We start from the raw sequence: 16,879 nt of genomic DNA, 5'->3' as shown, positions 1-16,879 counted from the left end.
AAGTGGTGAATTACAATTATTTTAAATGTGCTAGCCAGGTATGCCCTGGGTTTGGTAATTTAGCGTTAAATATCTAGAATCTGTATGAACTAGTTCATTTGTATGTCGTTTTCCACCTTCACCGCAATGTTTTTTTAGTATCTTATTCAATACCCCGTCCAGCTGGTGGCGGTAATGCAACATTAACATTGAATGCCAACCACCGTTAAACCCCATCGAAGAAATACGTCAGGCGTTGAAAGGAAGTGCAATTGCGGACGCATATAACGTTGCCACTTACGTTGTTGCCAGTTATAAATATCTACGGATTGTTTAGTGCACATTCGCTTCGAAATTCTATACTTTTCTTCACACAGAATACAAAACTGTAATTTGGGCTGGACAACATGGCGCAGTTGGTATCCATTATGGAGGTTTTGGCTAAAGCAGCTGTAGCAGAAATTAACAAACGGGTTGATGATAGCTGTGCAGTTATACGTTTGGAAATTACCCAAAGCCAGCGAGATATTGATGTACTGAAAAGGAAATGTCAAATGATGGAGAGCGAGCTGAAGAAGACACGAGGACAATTCAGGAAAAAAGGTAGATGTGTATGATAAATTTATGCTTCAGTTCGAAAACTCGTCTAGTCGAACCGAACGAGTGTAATCGCGTATTCCCTTAAGACCTTCGCTTGAAAAACAAGAAGTGGCTATAGTACTGTTTGTCCATTTTGTACGCCGTAGCCAGTATACACTTCCTCAAAATAGTCAGAATGAATCTAAGAACTCAAGAAATGTCATTAATATTGACGTTTTTGCCCAAGTTCTCAGTCGCTTAATTTTACATCTAAGAGGTTTGCAGTATTTTTCGATGAAAAAAATGTACATGAAATCGAGTTATTTGATTAACATCAAATCAATACAGGAAGTACATGTTGGAACACAAGTGTATATATAAATAATATACAAAGGACAATTGGGCTAGGGGTTACAATATCACATTACACAAGGACCTTAAGGGACATGCATAGAATTATGTGTAACAGCTTTTTTTGTTAGCAGAGTATTTAATGGTCTTAATACAGTTCTATTTCGTTTTGTAAGGTAAGAAGATGTTTGTAAATTTGCATTTGTGAATATAACATTTGGCCAAAAGAATGAAATGAGTTACATAAAATTGTTTCAACTTATTTCTCTTGTAGGTAAAATATCCAAGCAGTACATCTCTCCACAATAGTGTAAAATTTTCATAAATGTGTTCAATTAAATCTACTGATGTCTTGCCACAGTTTTCTTACATGAATACATTGGCGAAAAAGATGTAACACCGTTTCTGGGTGGTCATTACAAAATTTGAGTTTGTTTTTCTTAATCTTCTTCATATAGTGGTTGGCGGGATAATATTTATGAATCATTCTAAAGGAAACTTCCTTAATTTTGTTAAGTAGGTATGTGTGTGGCAACATCCAAACTGTTTTCAACAGATATCAATAAATCCATTCCAATAAGGCATGACATAAGGTATAGATACAACATTTTGCTGAAACAAGGTTCGTATCGCTCTGTTGTTGAATGGACCAAAAGAGAAACAAATCTTTCCTACTGATGAGTCAACAGGGTTAATGGAAGGTAGACTCTGAGGGTCAGGTCTTGACACGTTCCTGAATAATAAAGCAACACCTGAGGGAATGGCATCTAAAAAAAAAAGTGCAAAATCTTTGTGTTACAGGGATCTTGTAAAGTGATAAGAATTCCTTAAGTAAAAGACCCTGAAAAGACATGAAATCGAGTCGTCTGTCGTTGAATGACATACTTTGACGAATCCCTACAGTTGACTAATCAACGACGAAGGGGCGTAGACTTCGCCTCCGAACTTCGGCTTGCTTCCGGAAAAAAATGTGCGCCCGAACAGCCGAAAAAAAACTTGATCGAAGTGCAAAACGAACAAAGTCAATGTCATAAGATGTACGAACTCTACCGAACTGTTTGTTGGGAAGCATGCCTATATTCGTGTTGACAGAAGATTGCAACCCTACCATTACCCTTGTTTACACTGTGCTGCACTGGGGTTGGACAGCATGTCTGTGTAGAGCAAGACACTTTGGCGCCAGTGCTCGGAAAACATGTAAATCCATGGATGAGAAATGCGTTGTACTCCAAATGGTGTTTGTGTTTGGAAGATTATTGGTGGCCATAGACTTCATCTCTGGCCTAACACCCATACCAATTTCTCCTCCAAAGACCAGCTTCTGGTGCATTATCACTTAATCAAACAATCCCAAAACTAGATGCTTCTCTGAAGTACAATAATTAATTGGTCATTTTAAATGTGTATTTTGCCATATTTAGACATCCAGTGTTTTAGTAAAGTAAACTACAGTTGAAGTCAGAAGTTTACTTACACTTAGGTTGGAGTAATTAACTCGTTTTTCAACCACTCCACAAATTTCTTGTTAACAAACTATAGTTTTGGCAAGTCGGTTAGGACATACGCACAAATTATGAAACAAGTAATTTTTCCAACAATTGTTTACAGACAGATTATTTATTTCACTGTATCACAATTCCAGTGGGTCAGAAGTTAACATGCCTTTAAATAGCTTGGAAAATTCCAGAAAATTGTCATGCCTTTAGAAGCTTCTGATAAATGATGTCAATTGGAGGTGTAGCTGTGGATGTATTTCAAGACCAACCTTAACTCTTTGCTTGACATCATGGGAAAATCAAAAGAAATCAGAACAAGTCTGGTTCATCCTTGGGAGCAATTTCCAAATGCCTGAAGGTAACACGTTCATCTGTACAAACAATAATACGCAAGTATAAACACCATGGGACCACGCAGCCGTCATACCGCTCAGGAAGGAGACGCGTTCCGTCTCCTAGAGATGAAGGTATTTTGGTGTGAAAATAAATCCCAGAACAGCAAAGAACCTTGTGAAGATGCTGGAGGAAACGGGCACAAAAGTATCTATATCGACAGTAAAACGAGTCCTATATCGACATAACCTGAAAGCAAGGAAGAAGCCACTGCTCCAAAACTGCCATTAAAAAAAGGCAGACTACGGTTTGCAACTGCACAAAGATCGTACATTTTGGTGAAATGTCCTTTGGTCTGATGAAATAAAACTAGAACTGATTGGCCATAATGACCATCGTTATGTTTGGAGGAAAAAGGGGGAGGCTTGCAAGCCGAAGAACAGCATCCCAACCGTGAAGCACAGGGTGGCAGCATCATGTTGTGGGGGTGCTTTGCTGCAGGAGAGACTGGTGCACTTCAAAGTAAATGGCCTCATGAGGAAGGAAAATGATGTGGATATATTGAAGCAACATCTCAAGACATCAGTCAGGAAGTTAAAGCTTGGTTGCAAATGGGTCTTCCAAATGGACAATTACCCCAAGCATACTTCCAAATGTGTTGCAAAATGGCTTAAGGACATAATTCAAGGCATTGGAGTGGCCATCACAAAGCCCTGACCTCGATCCCATAGAACATTTGTGGGCAGAACTGAAAAGGCGTGTGCGAGCAAGGAGGCCTACAAACCTGACTCAGTTACACCAGCTCTGTCAGGAGGAATGGGCCAAAATTCACCTAACTGATTGTGGGAAGCTTGTGGAAGGCTACCTGAAATGTTTGACCCAAGTTAAACAATTTAAAGGCTATGCTACCAAATACTAATTGAGTGTATGTAAACTTCTGACCCACTGGGAATGTGATGAAATAAATAAATCATTCCCTCTACTATTATTCTAACATTTCACATTCTTAAAATAAAGTGATGATCCTAATTTTTACTAGGATTAAATGTCAGGAATTGTGAAATACTGAGTTTAAATGTATTTGGCTAAGGTGTATGTAAACTTCTGACTTCAACTGTAAATGCACTGAACTTGATGCTTTAAGCGCGCTGTTTGACGAAATATTTAAGACAAACGACTAGATGGGGTCTGCCTAATTGATTTAATTATGCCAGGTGCTGTGTTAAAAAAAATCTGGCATTTGTTTAGGAGAAACAACCCCTATTCCCTCAACCCTTGTTCTCTTTACGTGACACAGGTATGCATCACATGCACTTGACCAATAGGGCCTGACCAACAGCATATCATAATTATATCAGTAAATTGGTTATAAAACTCCGACACTGATACTTAACAGAAAAATGGATGCAGATGGTGTGAAACTCAATTGGGGAATGTTTGGTTGCTCAGGAGGTAAAGTGTAGCTAAGTCATTTGTGAAATAAATGACTAGTGGAAAATACTGGAGATCAAGAAAAAGGTAAGGAGCAAGCTCTGCGTGCATATTTTGTGCCAAACGGGTGCTGTTAGATTAAAATATAATTGACCATTTGGAACAATACTAAATAAATTAAGCGTACCAGAGTAACCATTGTTGGCCCTTTGCTGTAACAAAGACTAAAAACAGTCACATGCAATTGTAGACATGGAACGGTTTATTATTCAAGGGTCGATTTATTTTAAAACAAAAATGTCAACTAATGAATGACTTGTAAATCTGTGTGATGACATGGACAAATTGATTGATACAGTAGCCTATGTAAGTATTGATATAGGCCTAAATTAGTATTAGGACTTAACAGGATGCACTCTTAGGCCTACAGCTTGGTGGTTATACAAGGCTTATATACTAAGCCTACTAATGGCACTACTTAATGATAGTAGTAATAAACAATGAGATAAAGAAAGAGGGTTTATTATAAATACACATTTCTGACCATTTGGAACAGTGTAAACACTAAGTAAGTAATACCGGCTAATGTTCTAATGACAAATTCTAAAGCCTTTACAGCATAGCAAATATTAAAAACAGCCGAATTTGTGAAACTGTTTATCTGACATCTGGTAGTGAGGCTTGGTGCTCACGGAATCAGTAGGCTATTAAACAAACTCACAGGCAACAACACAAGCAGGCGCAGTCTTATTTCTGTAGATATTAGCCTTATTCTAAAATGAATTAAATAGTTTTCTTCCCCTCAATCTACACACTACCCCATAATGACAAAGCAAAAACAGGTTTCGGAATTTTGCTAATGTGATTTATTTATTTATAATACATTTACATATGTATTCAGACCCTTTACTCAGTACCTTGAAGCGATTACAGCCTCGAGTCTTGGGTATGACGCTACAAGCTTGGCACACCTGTATTTGGGTCGTTTCTCGCATTTCTCTGCAGATCCTTTCAAGCGCTGTCAGGTTGGATGGGGAGCGTTGCTGCACAGCTATTTTAATGTCTCTCCGGAGATTTTCGATTGGGTTCGAGTCTGGTCTCTGGCTGGGTCACTGAAGGACATTGAGACTTGTCCGCTTAAGGTTCTTGTCCTGTTGGAAGGTGAACCGTTGCCCCAGTCTGAGGTCCTGAGCGCCCTGGAGCAGGTTTTTGTCAAGGATCCCTCTACTTTCCTCCGTTCAGCTTTCCCTCAGTCCCTGCCACTGAAAAACATCCCCACAGAAAGATGCTGTCACCACCATGCTTCACTGTAGAGATGGTGCCAGGTGTCCTCCAAACGTGACGCTTGGCATTCAGGCGAAGGAGTTCAATCTTGGTTTCATCAAACCAGATAATGCAGTTTCTCATGGTCTGAGAGTCTTTAGGTGCCTTTTGGGAAACTCCAAGCAGGCGGTCATGCCTCTAACTGAAGAATGGCTTCCGTCTGACCACTACCGTAAAGGCTTGATTGGTGGAGCGCTGCAAATATGGTTGTCCTTCTGGAACGTTCTCCCATTTCCAAGAATAACTCTGGAGCTGGCTGAATGACCATCGGGTTCTTGGTCACCTCTCTGACCAATGCCCATGTCCCCCGATTGCTCAGTTTGACCAGGCGGCCAGCTCTAGGAAGTCTTGGTGGTTCCAAACTTCTTCCATTTAAGAATGATGGAGGGGCCACTTCTTGGGGACCGTCAACACATCTGTCTCGAAGTTCTACGGACAAATCTTTTGACCTCACGGCTTGTATTTTACTTTGACATGCACTGTAACCTATGGGACCTTTTATATAGACAGGTGTGCCTTTCCAAATCATGTCCAATCAATTGAATTTACCACAGGTGGACTCCAAGTCAACGATGATCAATGGAAACAGGATGTACCTGAGCTCAGTTTTGAGTCTCATAGGTATTCAGACCCTATGCTATGTCAATAAGGCATCTGTTTTTAATTTTAAATACATTTGTGAAAATGCCTAAACCTGTTATTGTTTTGTCATTATGGAGTATTGTGTGAAGATGTATTATTTAACCTTTTTATTTAACTAGGTAAGTCGGTTAAGAGAAAAATATTATTTACAATGACGGCCTATCCTGGCCAAACCCGGACGATGCTGAGCCAATTGTGCGCCGCTCTATGGGACACCCAATCACGGTCGGATGTGATACAGCCTGGATTCGAACCAGGGAATTTAGTGACGCCTCTTGCACTGAGATGCAGTGCCTTAGACCGCTGCGCCACTCGGGAGTGGAAAAACATTAATTTAATCAATTTTAGATTAAGGCTATAACGTAACAAATTGTGGAAAATGTAAAGGGGCAAAAATACTTTCCAAAGGCACTGTAAAGTGAGGATTTATTAAGCCATGCACATTTAACAGTTGGGCTGTTGATTATAGACCTAATTAAGTTAGGGCTGGACGGTATACCGTATTTTATGATATACCAGTATTGATGCAAGGACCGATTTTAGGTTTTTGCTTTACCTTCTATAACGGTGTTTGTTAAATGTGGTACACCGTGTGTAACGTCCATTTTTATAGTTTACTTTGCTACTTGAGTAATCTCTCGCCATGCCGCTTTTCACACAGACGTAGCCCCGCCCCCTGTCACTCAAGGAGCGCATTTGTTTCTCTACCACCAGACACATGTGTTCAGTCTCTGCAGCACGTGATGACAATGCTGTTTTCACTTTGCTTCTTAATATAAATCCACCAACGTTCTATAATTGCACTATTAGTTTGTGTTTCTTACATCTGCAAACAGCTAATTTGACTTTTCTTAGAAAGTTGGGCCTAAAGCTAATGCTAATCGCTAGCTAGCTAATAAATGTACTGAGTCAGAGCAAACGTAACTAGCTATACAGCCTGATAATACCAGTGATGGTGTAGACTTACAGTACTAGTCAAAAGTTTGGACACTTACTCATTCCAGAGTTTTTTTTTTTCTTTCATTTTTACTATTTTCTACATTGTACAATAATAGTAAAGACATCAAAACTATGAAATACCACAAATGGAATCATGTAGTAACCAAAAAAGTGTTAAATAAATCAAAATATATTTGAGATTCTTCAAAGTAGCCACCCTTTGCCTTGATGACAGCTTTGCACACATTTGGCATTCTCTTAACCAGCTTCATGAGGTAGTCACCTGGAATGCATTTCAATTAACAGGTGTGCCTTGTTAAAAGCCAATCAGTTCTGTTGTGACCTGGTGGGAGGGGGTATACAGAAGATAGCCCTATTTGGTAAAAGACCAAGTCCATATTATGTCAGGAAAAGCTCAAATAAGCAAAGAGAAACGACAGTCCATCACTACTTTAACTTCTTTGGGCTGCAAGCCCGAAGCCGGGCACAATATGACAACAGCCACTTCAAGTGCAGGGTGCGAAATTCAAAATATATTTAACTTTCACACATTAACAAGTCCAATACAGCATATGAAAGATAAACATCTTGTGAATCCAGCCAACATGTCTGATTTTTTTAAATGTTTTACAGCGAAAACACCACATATATTTATGTTAGCTCACCACCAAATACAAAAAAGGACAGACATTTTTCACAGCACAGGTAGCATGCACAAAACCAACCTAACTAACCAAGAAACAACTTCATCAGATGACAGTCTTATAACATGTTATTCAATAAATCTATGTTTTGTTCGAAAAATTTGCATATTTGAGCTATAAATCAGTTTTACATTGCAGCTACCATCACAGCTACCGTCAGAAATAGCACCGAAGTAGCCAGAGTAATTACAGACACCAACGTCAAATACCTAAATACTCATCATAAAACATTTCTGAAAAATACATGGTGTACAGCAAATGAAAGACAGGCATCTTGTGATTCCAGCCAATATTTCCGATTTCTTAAGTGTTTTACAGCGAAAACACAATATAGCATTATATTAGCTTACCACAATAGCCAGAAACACAAGCCATTTACCAGCAGCAAAAGTTAGCGATCGTAACAAACCAGCAAAAGATATATCATTTGACTAACCTTGATAAGCTTCATCAGATGAGTCCTATAACATCAGGTTATACATACACTTATGTTTTGTTCGAAAATGTGCATATTTAGAGCTGAAATCAGTGGTTATACATTGTGCTATTGTAGCATCTTTTTCCCAGAATGTGCGGATATTTTTATGACACTCAACTATTCTGACCAAATAACTATACATAAACGTTACTAAAAAATACATGTTGTATAGGAAATGATAGATACAATAGTTCTTAATGCAATCGCCGTGTTAGAATTCTAAAAATAACTTCATTACGACATCCAGCTTAGTAATAGCGAGAGAGTGCCCAAAATCTGGGCGCAAACGACTAGTACAACATGTTCGACAGATATGAAATAGCATCATAAAATGGGTCCTACTTTTGATGATCTTCCATCAGAATGTTGTACAAGGGGTCCTTTGTTGGGAACAATCGTTGTTTGGATTTAGAATGTCCTCTTCTCCAGTCAATTAGCACGGAAAGCTAGCAAAGTGGTGCGAAGCTCTCCTTCGTGAACAAACGCAGACAAAGCAACACGCCAAACGTCCCGAAAAAATTTCAATAATCTAATAAAACTATATTGAAAAAACATACTTTATGATGATATTGTCACATGTATCAAATAAAATCAAAGCCGGAGATATTAGTCGTCTATAACGACAGCTTTTCAGAAGGCAATACCAGGTCCCTTCTCGCGCGCTCCAGAAAACAGGAAACTGGTGACACGTCATACAAAGAGCTTTTATTCGACCCCAGATCAAGTTATACACTCCATTTCTTCTCTCACTGCCTGTCGACATCTAGTGGAAGACGTATGAAGTGCATGTATACTAATGAATATCAAGGACATTTATAGGCAGGCCCTAGAACAGAGCATCAATTTCAGATTTTCCACTTCCTGTCAGGAAGTTTGCTGCAAAATGAGTTCTGTTTTACTCATAGATATAATTCAAACGATTTTAGAAACTAGAGAGTGTTTTCTATCCAATAGTATTAATAATATGCATATTGTACGAACAAGACTTGAGTACGAGACCGTTTGAATGGGCACCTTTTATCCAGGCTACTCAATACTGCCCCTGCAGCCCAAAGAGGTTAAGACATGAGGGTCAGTCAATGTGAAAAATGTCAAGAACTTTGAAAGTTACTTCAAGTGCAATTGCAAAAACCATCAAGCACTATGATGAAACTGGCTCTCACGAGGACCACCACATAAATGGAAGACCCATAGTTACATCTGCTGCAGATAATAAGTTCATCTGAGTTACCAGCCTCAGAAATGGGCAATTATCTGCACCTCAGATTGCAGGCCAAATAAATGCCTCAGAGTTCAAGTAACATCTCAACATCAAATATTGAGAGGACACCAATAAGAAGAGACTTGCTTGGGCCAAGAAACATGAGCAATGGACGTTAGACCCTGTGGAAATCTGTCTTTTGGTCTGATGAGTCCAAATTTGAGATTTTTGGTTCCAACCGCTGTGTCTTTGAGACACAGAGTAGGTGAACGGCTGATCTCTGCATGTGTGGTTCCCTTCGTGAAGCATGGAGGAGGTGTGGGGGTGCTTTGCTGGTGACAATATCAGTGATTTATTTAGAATTCAAGGCACACTTAACCAGCATGGCTACCACAGCATTCTGCAGCGATACGCCAGTCCCACTATGCGCAAACAGGACAGTGAACCAACACACCTCCAGGCTGTGTAAGGGCTATTTGACCAAGAAGGAGAGGGATGGAGTGCTGCATCAGATGACCTGGCCTTCACATTCACCCGACCTCAACCGAATAGAGATGAGTTGTACCGCAGAGTGAAGGGAAAGCAGCGAACAAGTGCTCAGCATATGGGAACTCCTTCAAGACTGTTGGAAAAGCATTCCATGAAGGAAGTTGAGAGAATTCCAAGAGTGTGCAAAGCTGTCAAGGCAAAGAGTGGCTACTTTGAACAATCTCATATGAAATATATTTTAATTTAACACTTTTTTTCATGTGTTATTTCATAATTTTGATGTCTTCACTATTATTCTACAATGTAAAAAATTATGAAACACTGTACATCTGCATGTTTTTTTTCCCCGTTTTTTTTTTCTTTGTGCAACAGTATCTTCTAAATCAAACAGGAATACGCGAAGCAATAATGTTAGCTACAAGAAGTAGCTAAGAGAACATTCAATGTAGCCAAAGATTATAGGGTCCCCTACGAAATACTTTTTAGCACTCCACAATAACTCCTCCCTGGCATTTATTTGTTGTCATGTCAAACACTGTATTCCAGATTGCCCACTATTCTATTCTAGCTATAGAATTTTAATTATCATTATATTTCCATGATTCCAACAGTTCACCCAAGTGTTTTGCTCTAAATCGCAATTGCAACATTTGGTTAAAAATATGGCCTAGATTGTTTGCCCATATCATGCAGCCCTAGGTGGCAGTGCGGAAATGATCTCATGAGTGCAGGAATACAGAAATGTATGAAAATGCAGAAAAATTATTTTTGGTTGAAGCTGATTTGAACCGCATAAATTAATCAGAAAAGAGAAAACTATTGAAATCACTTAGAATGTATGTGTTTCAAACCTAGGGTCGGTCACACACTACTCATGAAGCAAATTTTTTACTTTTATTTTTCAAAAATATACCATCATTCTGTAAAAAAAATAAAAAAAATAATGATATGATACTTTGGCCTAATAAAAAATAAAATGCTGTGTTATGATATTTTGGCCATATCGCCAAGCCATAAATTTAAGTTGGTTTCCTCTCTCCTCACTTTTCTTAGACAATTGAGGTGAGGGCTGTTTTCTCATCTCCTAACTCCACTGCTGCCTCCGCCACATTGTTCTCAACACCAATATGCTGGCTAACTTTGCTATAGCAACATGGTCCAGGAAAAGGCTGCAATTAAACAGCGCACTGATTCAGAACCGCGGACAGGGACCTCTCCAACGTGGGAGAAAGCGGCCTCCACAATGGATCAGTCCACTCAGACAGGCACAAATCAGACCGGTGTCTTGTAAACAATGATTATTTTATTTTTTGGCTACCGTTCGACTAAAGAAGGCTCAGTCGAACAGCAGCCTGTCGACCAAACAATCAACCAGTTTAATAAATGGGGTCAGCCCTAAACTCATTTCTCATTCCTGGATTGAGGTACGTTTTCTGAGCCATATCTCATACTGGCACCGCAGTGTCTTGATCTACACAGTCATGCTGTCTGACCCCAGTGCAGCTCGGTGTAAACGAGCGTAACGTAGGGTCGGAATCTTCTGGCAATTATTAATGATAAATTCATTGCACATGCGAAACCCAAGTGTGTGTGAATAGCCATAATATTTGACTGAATACAATTATTTTGCAGTTCTTTACCCCATGGCATCAGAGAGATCTTCATATCCAGTCAAGATTGTTTTGAACAAGCAGAAGAGTAAATCACAGTGGAGAGATGGAGAGATGGCTGTTGAAGAGGACTCTCAACCCCAGGTGTGATACATCACCTTTTACAATTACAAAGACCTGACCTCTTGGATCAATTCTGTTATTGGAATATCAGGAGAATTTAGAGTTTTGTGTGATTCATGGATATGAGAAGTGTTAAATATGGTGTGTCCCAGAGTGATAACCTCAGTCCCCTGTTACAGCCTACAGATGTGGAGCAGAGAGCAGAGACTGAACCCATACTGATCAAAGATGAGGAGACAGCAGAGGATGTATGGAAGACTGACCCTCAGGATGAGCTCAGGATCACTGGAGAGGGTGGGTGCGACCATAAGTGATACTGCTCTGTCTGTGAAAGTGTGGGTGTGGTGGTATGCACGTTCCAAGTTGCTTCATTGGTGTTTTATGTTCTGGCATATGGAGTACACGTACAAACACAGTCAATTCTAAAGCACCCATGTTTTGCAACTGTTAAGGGTCTTTTGTAATGTTTCTTTCATGTTTATCCCAAATCTTTAGAGTCTGGTTCCAAGCCTGGGCAACCACCATCCTTTGAGCAACGGCACTTTGAGGACTTCATCCCACAACCCAACATATCTCCTGAAGACTCGGTGGAACATTCCCCCAATTCTGATGGTCCAGAGGAACCAGACACACCCCGGCTCGCGTCTACAGAGGTGTGTAGCACAGAGCAGCACCAGCCAGCCGAGGATGAGGACTCACAAGAGCTAGTGATGGTGAAGGATGAGAAAAAGGAGGAGCTGGATCAGACCACAGCCCTGGCAGGACCTGACCAGTTTGTCATGGATGAGACTGATGGGCAGCTGTGGACCTCTGTGGATCCAGGCAGAGACACTGACCCTGATAGCCACCCAGATTTCTCCTTTCATGCCATAGAGGAGTACTCTCAGAATATCTCAATTTTTCCATCTCATAGTGGGCTTCCATCCCTTCCTACTATGACAGATGATGGAGGGCCATCACTTCACTCTATAGGGAAACCACATGCTGACATGCTCAGTGCAGCAGCACACATGAAAAGACATGTCAGGACATTGGCTGATGAGACTAGACAACAGATGCCAGAAGGACAGAGCAGCGAGACACTGAGCTCAAATAATGACGGAAATAGTTTAGATCTACAGCCAAGGCAGCATCAGCACAGGGCTTCAGAATCAACAGTGAGAATGAGTGAGTGCATGACAGGGTCAAACATGGCCACCACCTCCACCTTCTCTGGATACAGCCTGAGTCGCAGTAGTTTTAACATGGTGAAGAGAATGAGGACTCAGTGGAGGTCGGGCGGCACCACCGGAGAGAAACCGTACACCTGCGAACAGTGTGGCAGGAGTTTCCCCAAGCAGTACAACCTGATCAGACATGCTGTGGTCCACAGCGGGGAGAAGCCCTACAAGTGCACACAGTGTGGGAAATGCTTCACCCAGCGCTCCAGTATGACGTCACATCAGAGAACTCACATAGGAGAGCGTCCGGTGTCTCAATATGGGGTACCCGCATACCCTGGGGATCCACACACAAGTTTAATGTTGTCTCAGACGAGATGGAACAAATAAAACATAGCATAGCTTGTCTAACACTTTCTGTGAAAATGTGGTACAGCAGGTGTTTTGAGACACTTTGACACGCTTTTCCTCCTAATTGATTTGTGAAATGGTTTTCATGTTTGACTGACAGCTCCACAGTTTCATTTGAACAGCCTATTTACAACTTAATCAGTCAAATGTTATTTAACAAATGTATTTCTAGAAATAGTCGATCCTGCGCATTTAGATAAAGAAAACATATAGTAGCCATTTAGTATGTGTTGTCTAGTTTGTGTTTGTCTATCTGGAACAATTTCTTGCTACAAGGGACAGTCTCGTATCAAGTCAGGTTAATAACTAAACTTTATTTCTTGAATTATATTTTTTGAACGTTATTGCAAGGTGATAAAATGTTTCAGTTTAACAGCGTACATGTTACATGTACAGTGCCTTCAGAAAGTATTCATACCCCTTGACTTTTTACAGCTTGAATTTAAAATTGATTAAATTAATATTTGTTGTCACTTGCTTTTCACATAATACCCCTTAATGTCAAAGTGACATTTTATATTTAGAAATGTATACAAATTAATTAAAAATGAAAAGCTGAAATGTCTTGAGTCAGTAAGTATTCAACCCCTTTGTTAGGGCAAGCCTAAATAAGTTCAGGAGTAAACATTTTCTTAAGTTGCATGGACTGTGTGCAATAAGTGTTTAACATTATTTTTTTTAATGACTACCTCATCTCTGTACCCCAGAGATACAGTTTTGTGTGGGGTACAGTCGAGCAGTGAATTTCAAAAACAGATTAAACAACAGACCAGGGAGGTTTTCTAATGCCTTGCAGAGAAGGGCACCTATTGGTAGATGGGTAAAACAAAGCAGACATTGAATATTATTTTGAGCCTGGTATTAATTCCACTTTGGATGGTGTACCAATACACCCGAGTCACAACAAAGATACAGGCGTCCTTCCTGACTTAGTTGCCGCAGAGGAAGGAAACCGCTCAGGGATTTCACCATTTCACCATGAGGCCAATGGTGACTTTAAAATGGCTGTGATAAGAGAGAACTGAAGATGGATCAACAACATTGTAGTTATTCCACAATACTAACCTAATTGACAGTGGGATAAAAAGGAAGCCTGTACAGATAAACAATGTTCCAAAACATGCATCCTGTTTGTAACAAGGCACTAAAGTAAGTGCTTACCAAGAAGCCAGTGAATGTTCCTGAGTGGCCGAGTTATAGTTTTGACTTAAATGTACATGAAAATCAATACCAAGACCTGAAAATGGTTGTCTAGCAATGATCAACAACCAATCTGACAGTTTATTATTTTCAAAATCCTGTAATGTGCAGAATCCAGGTGTGGATAGAGACATTGATCAATGAGATTACAACCTATAACCTACCCACTCAAAGTGTTGTGTTATCACTATGCTTTCAACCATCTAAAAGCACATCCAAATTCCAATGGAAAAACTATGTCTGATTTTTGGTTTAGTTACCCAAATGTCTATCAATGCGCTTTCAACCATTTTAAAAGCACAGCAAAGTTGAAATTGGAACACAACGTCAGATATTGTTTATTTATACAACAGAGTAATGTGTTATCATGGTGCTTCATTAATAGCAGAACTAAATGACCTGGATTACATTAAAAGTACATGATGCAAGTGATCAATGCTGTTTGAGATTCTGCACAGATTATTACAGCAATGTTGAAGTTCTCCACAGACCTACTATGACGTATGCATGCTATCTTGAACATGCATACTTTGTGATTACATTAGAATAAATGTATAGTTACAATAACCTTAAAATGTGGCCATGGATGTTGTGGTAGCAATTCTATAGGAAGAGAAACTGCAGATTCTTTTAAACAACACTTTTTATAAGATTTGCAAAAATTGAGAATCAACAGTGCATAGTTGAAAGCTCAATGAACAGTGTCGATTCTCAGCTTTATAGAGTAGCACATCCTTTTTGTATATGTGGCAGTCGGCAGATAGTGTGTAAAAGGCAATTAGTTGTGTTTACAGATTTAAGATGGCATGAGGTTGATAGCCCGAGGGCTCAACCATCAAACTGCATTCACAACAGCAAACACTATAATGTGCTCCTTTCTGCAAGTTTCCATACATGTGACTTTCTGTAGATAGTAAACCCACGGGATGTCACATGCTGCGGTCGCTCCCAAAGGGACCTTAGCTATATGCCCAGTTTTAAGTCCCACAAAGACAAGTTTGTATCAGGTTAGAAAACACAGCAGCATATAACAAGATACATTCTTTAAACAGTAAAACTTGGGATAGCATGACTAATTATGTAATTTTACACAACATTTCCTTGCTTTTGAGACATTCTAAGTTTTAAGGTTAAGTGTTACATTAGTTTGTAAGATGGCCTTAACTTTAAGCTATTTACTGTACTACAAAAGCAACATTTGAATTGTGTTTGATTGACAAGGCAACCAAATAGAAACATTTAAAGGATATGTACTATACCTGCTTGGATAGTTCCATCTGAGCCACTGGCTTAACTCCATTCTGTAACTTTTATTTTTGTTTGAGTTGGAGATGTGAATCCAACATATAATTGGTTGACTTATCAAGTTAATAGGCTATTTATTGTATTTCAAAAGTGATATTGTGTTTGGTTGTCAACACACCCAAATACAGGAGGCGAGAGAGTCAGCTTTGGGAGTGTGGAGAAGAGCAGTTTTGGTTGAGTGACCTGTCTTGAAGCCTGACTGTTTAGGGTCAAGAAGATCGTCCTGAGAGAGATAGCGAGAGAGTTGGTCAGAGACAGAATGCTCAAGTGTTTTGGAAAGAAGGGATACCGGTCTGTAGTTTTTGACATCAGAGGAGTCAAGTGTTAGTTTCTTGATGAGCGGAGTGCCTCGGGCCATTTTGAAGTCAGAGGGGAAGCAACCAATGATCAGGGATGAGGGTAGTGAGGAATGGGAGAAGGTCTGGAAAAGGGGATGGGATCAAGTTGGCAGGTTGTTGGGCGGCCAGACCTCACTAGTCACAGTATTTCAGCTGGAGAGAGAAGGGAGAAAGAGTTCAAGGCGTAGGGTAGTTCTGTATGAGTGAGACTAGCTGACTCAATTGGCTGAGTGAATGAGGAGCGGATGTCGTCAACCTTCTTTTCAAAGTGGTTGACAAAGTCATCCACAGAGAGGGAGGAGGAATGTGGTGGAGGATTGAGGGAGGAGAAGATTCAAAATAGTTTCCTAGGGTTAGAGGCTTGAAATGTAGAGTGATAGAAAGTAGCTTTGGAAGCGGATGCATAGGTAGAGAGGATGGAGTGAAAGGATGAAAGGTTCTCTGGAAGTTTAGTTTTCCTTCGTTTTCGCTCAGCTGCCTGCAGCCCTGTTCTGTAAGGTCGCAATGAGTCACTCAGCCACGGAGCAGGAGTGAATGGCCGAGCCAGCCGGGAGGAAAGGGGACATTGCGAGTCAAAAGATGCGGAAAGGGAGGAGAGTAGGGTCAAAGAGACAGGAGGGAGAAGGATTTAGCAAAAGGGAGAGATGATAGGGTAGAAGAGGAGAGACTAGTGGGAGAGAGAGCGACGATTGCGACAGTGCATGACCATCTAGGTAGGGGCTGAGTTGCTAGTGTTGGAGGAGAGGGAGACACAAAAGGAAATAAAGTAGCGATCAGAGACCTGGAG

The 16,879-nt window shown here is 40.1% G+C and overlaps 1 protein-coding gene across 1 annotated transcript; it reads left to right on the top strand.

Annotated features, from left to right (window-relative positions):
• The first annotated feature begins 212 nt into the window (after positions 1-212).
• On the top strand, positions 213-14,881 carry LOC129824229 (zinc finger protein 629-like). Its single transcript, XM_055883706.1, has 4 exons — positions 213-582; positions 11,578-11,699; positions 11,858-11,972; positions 12,174-14,881. The coding sequence occupies exons 1-4, from the start codon at positions 387-389 to the stop codon at positions 13,226-13,228; spliced, it is 1,488 nt and encodes a 495-aa protein (XP_055739681.1). The 5' UTR covers positions 213-386; the 3' UTR covers positions 13,229-14,881.
• The last annotated feature ends 1,998 nt before the right edge of the window (positions 14,882-16,879 follow it).

This window comes from Salvelinus fontinalis, chromosome 26, assembly GCF_029448725.1.
Source record: "Salvelinus fontinalis isolate EN_2023a chromosome 26, ASM2944872v1, whole genome shotgun sequence".
Lineage (NCBI taxonomy): Eukaryota > Metazoa > Chordata > Actinopteri > Salmoniformes > Salmonidae > Salvelinus > Salvelinus fontinalis.
This window is presented reverse-complemented; position numbering and strand designations above follow the sequence as displayed.

What these genes read in the sequence shown, in the direction of transcription:
- LOC129824229 (XM_055883706.1), top strand. Translation starts at nt 387, where the DNA reads ATGGCGCAGTTGGTATCCATTATGGAGGTTTTGGCTAAAGCAGCTGTA. An exon ending in AGGACAATTCAGGAAAAAAG is followed by an intron (nt 583 to 11,577) that starts GTAGATGTGTAT and finishes ATTATTTTGCAG; the next exon opens with TTCTTTACCCCATGGCATCA. An exon ending in GCTCAGGATCACTGGAGAGG is followed by an intron (nt 11,973 to 12,173) that starts GTGGGTGCGACC and finishes CCAAATCTTTAG; the next exon opens with AGTCTGGTTCCAAGCCTGGG.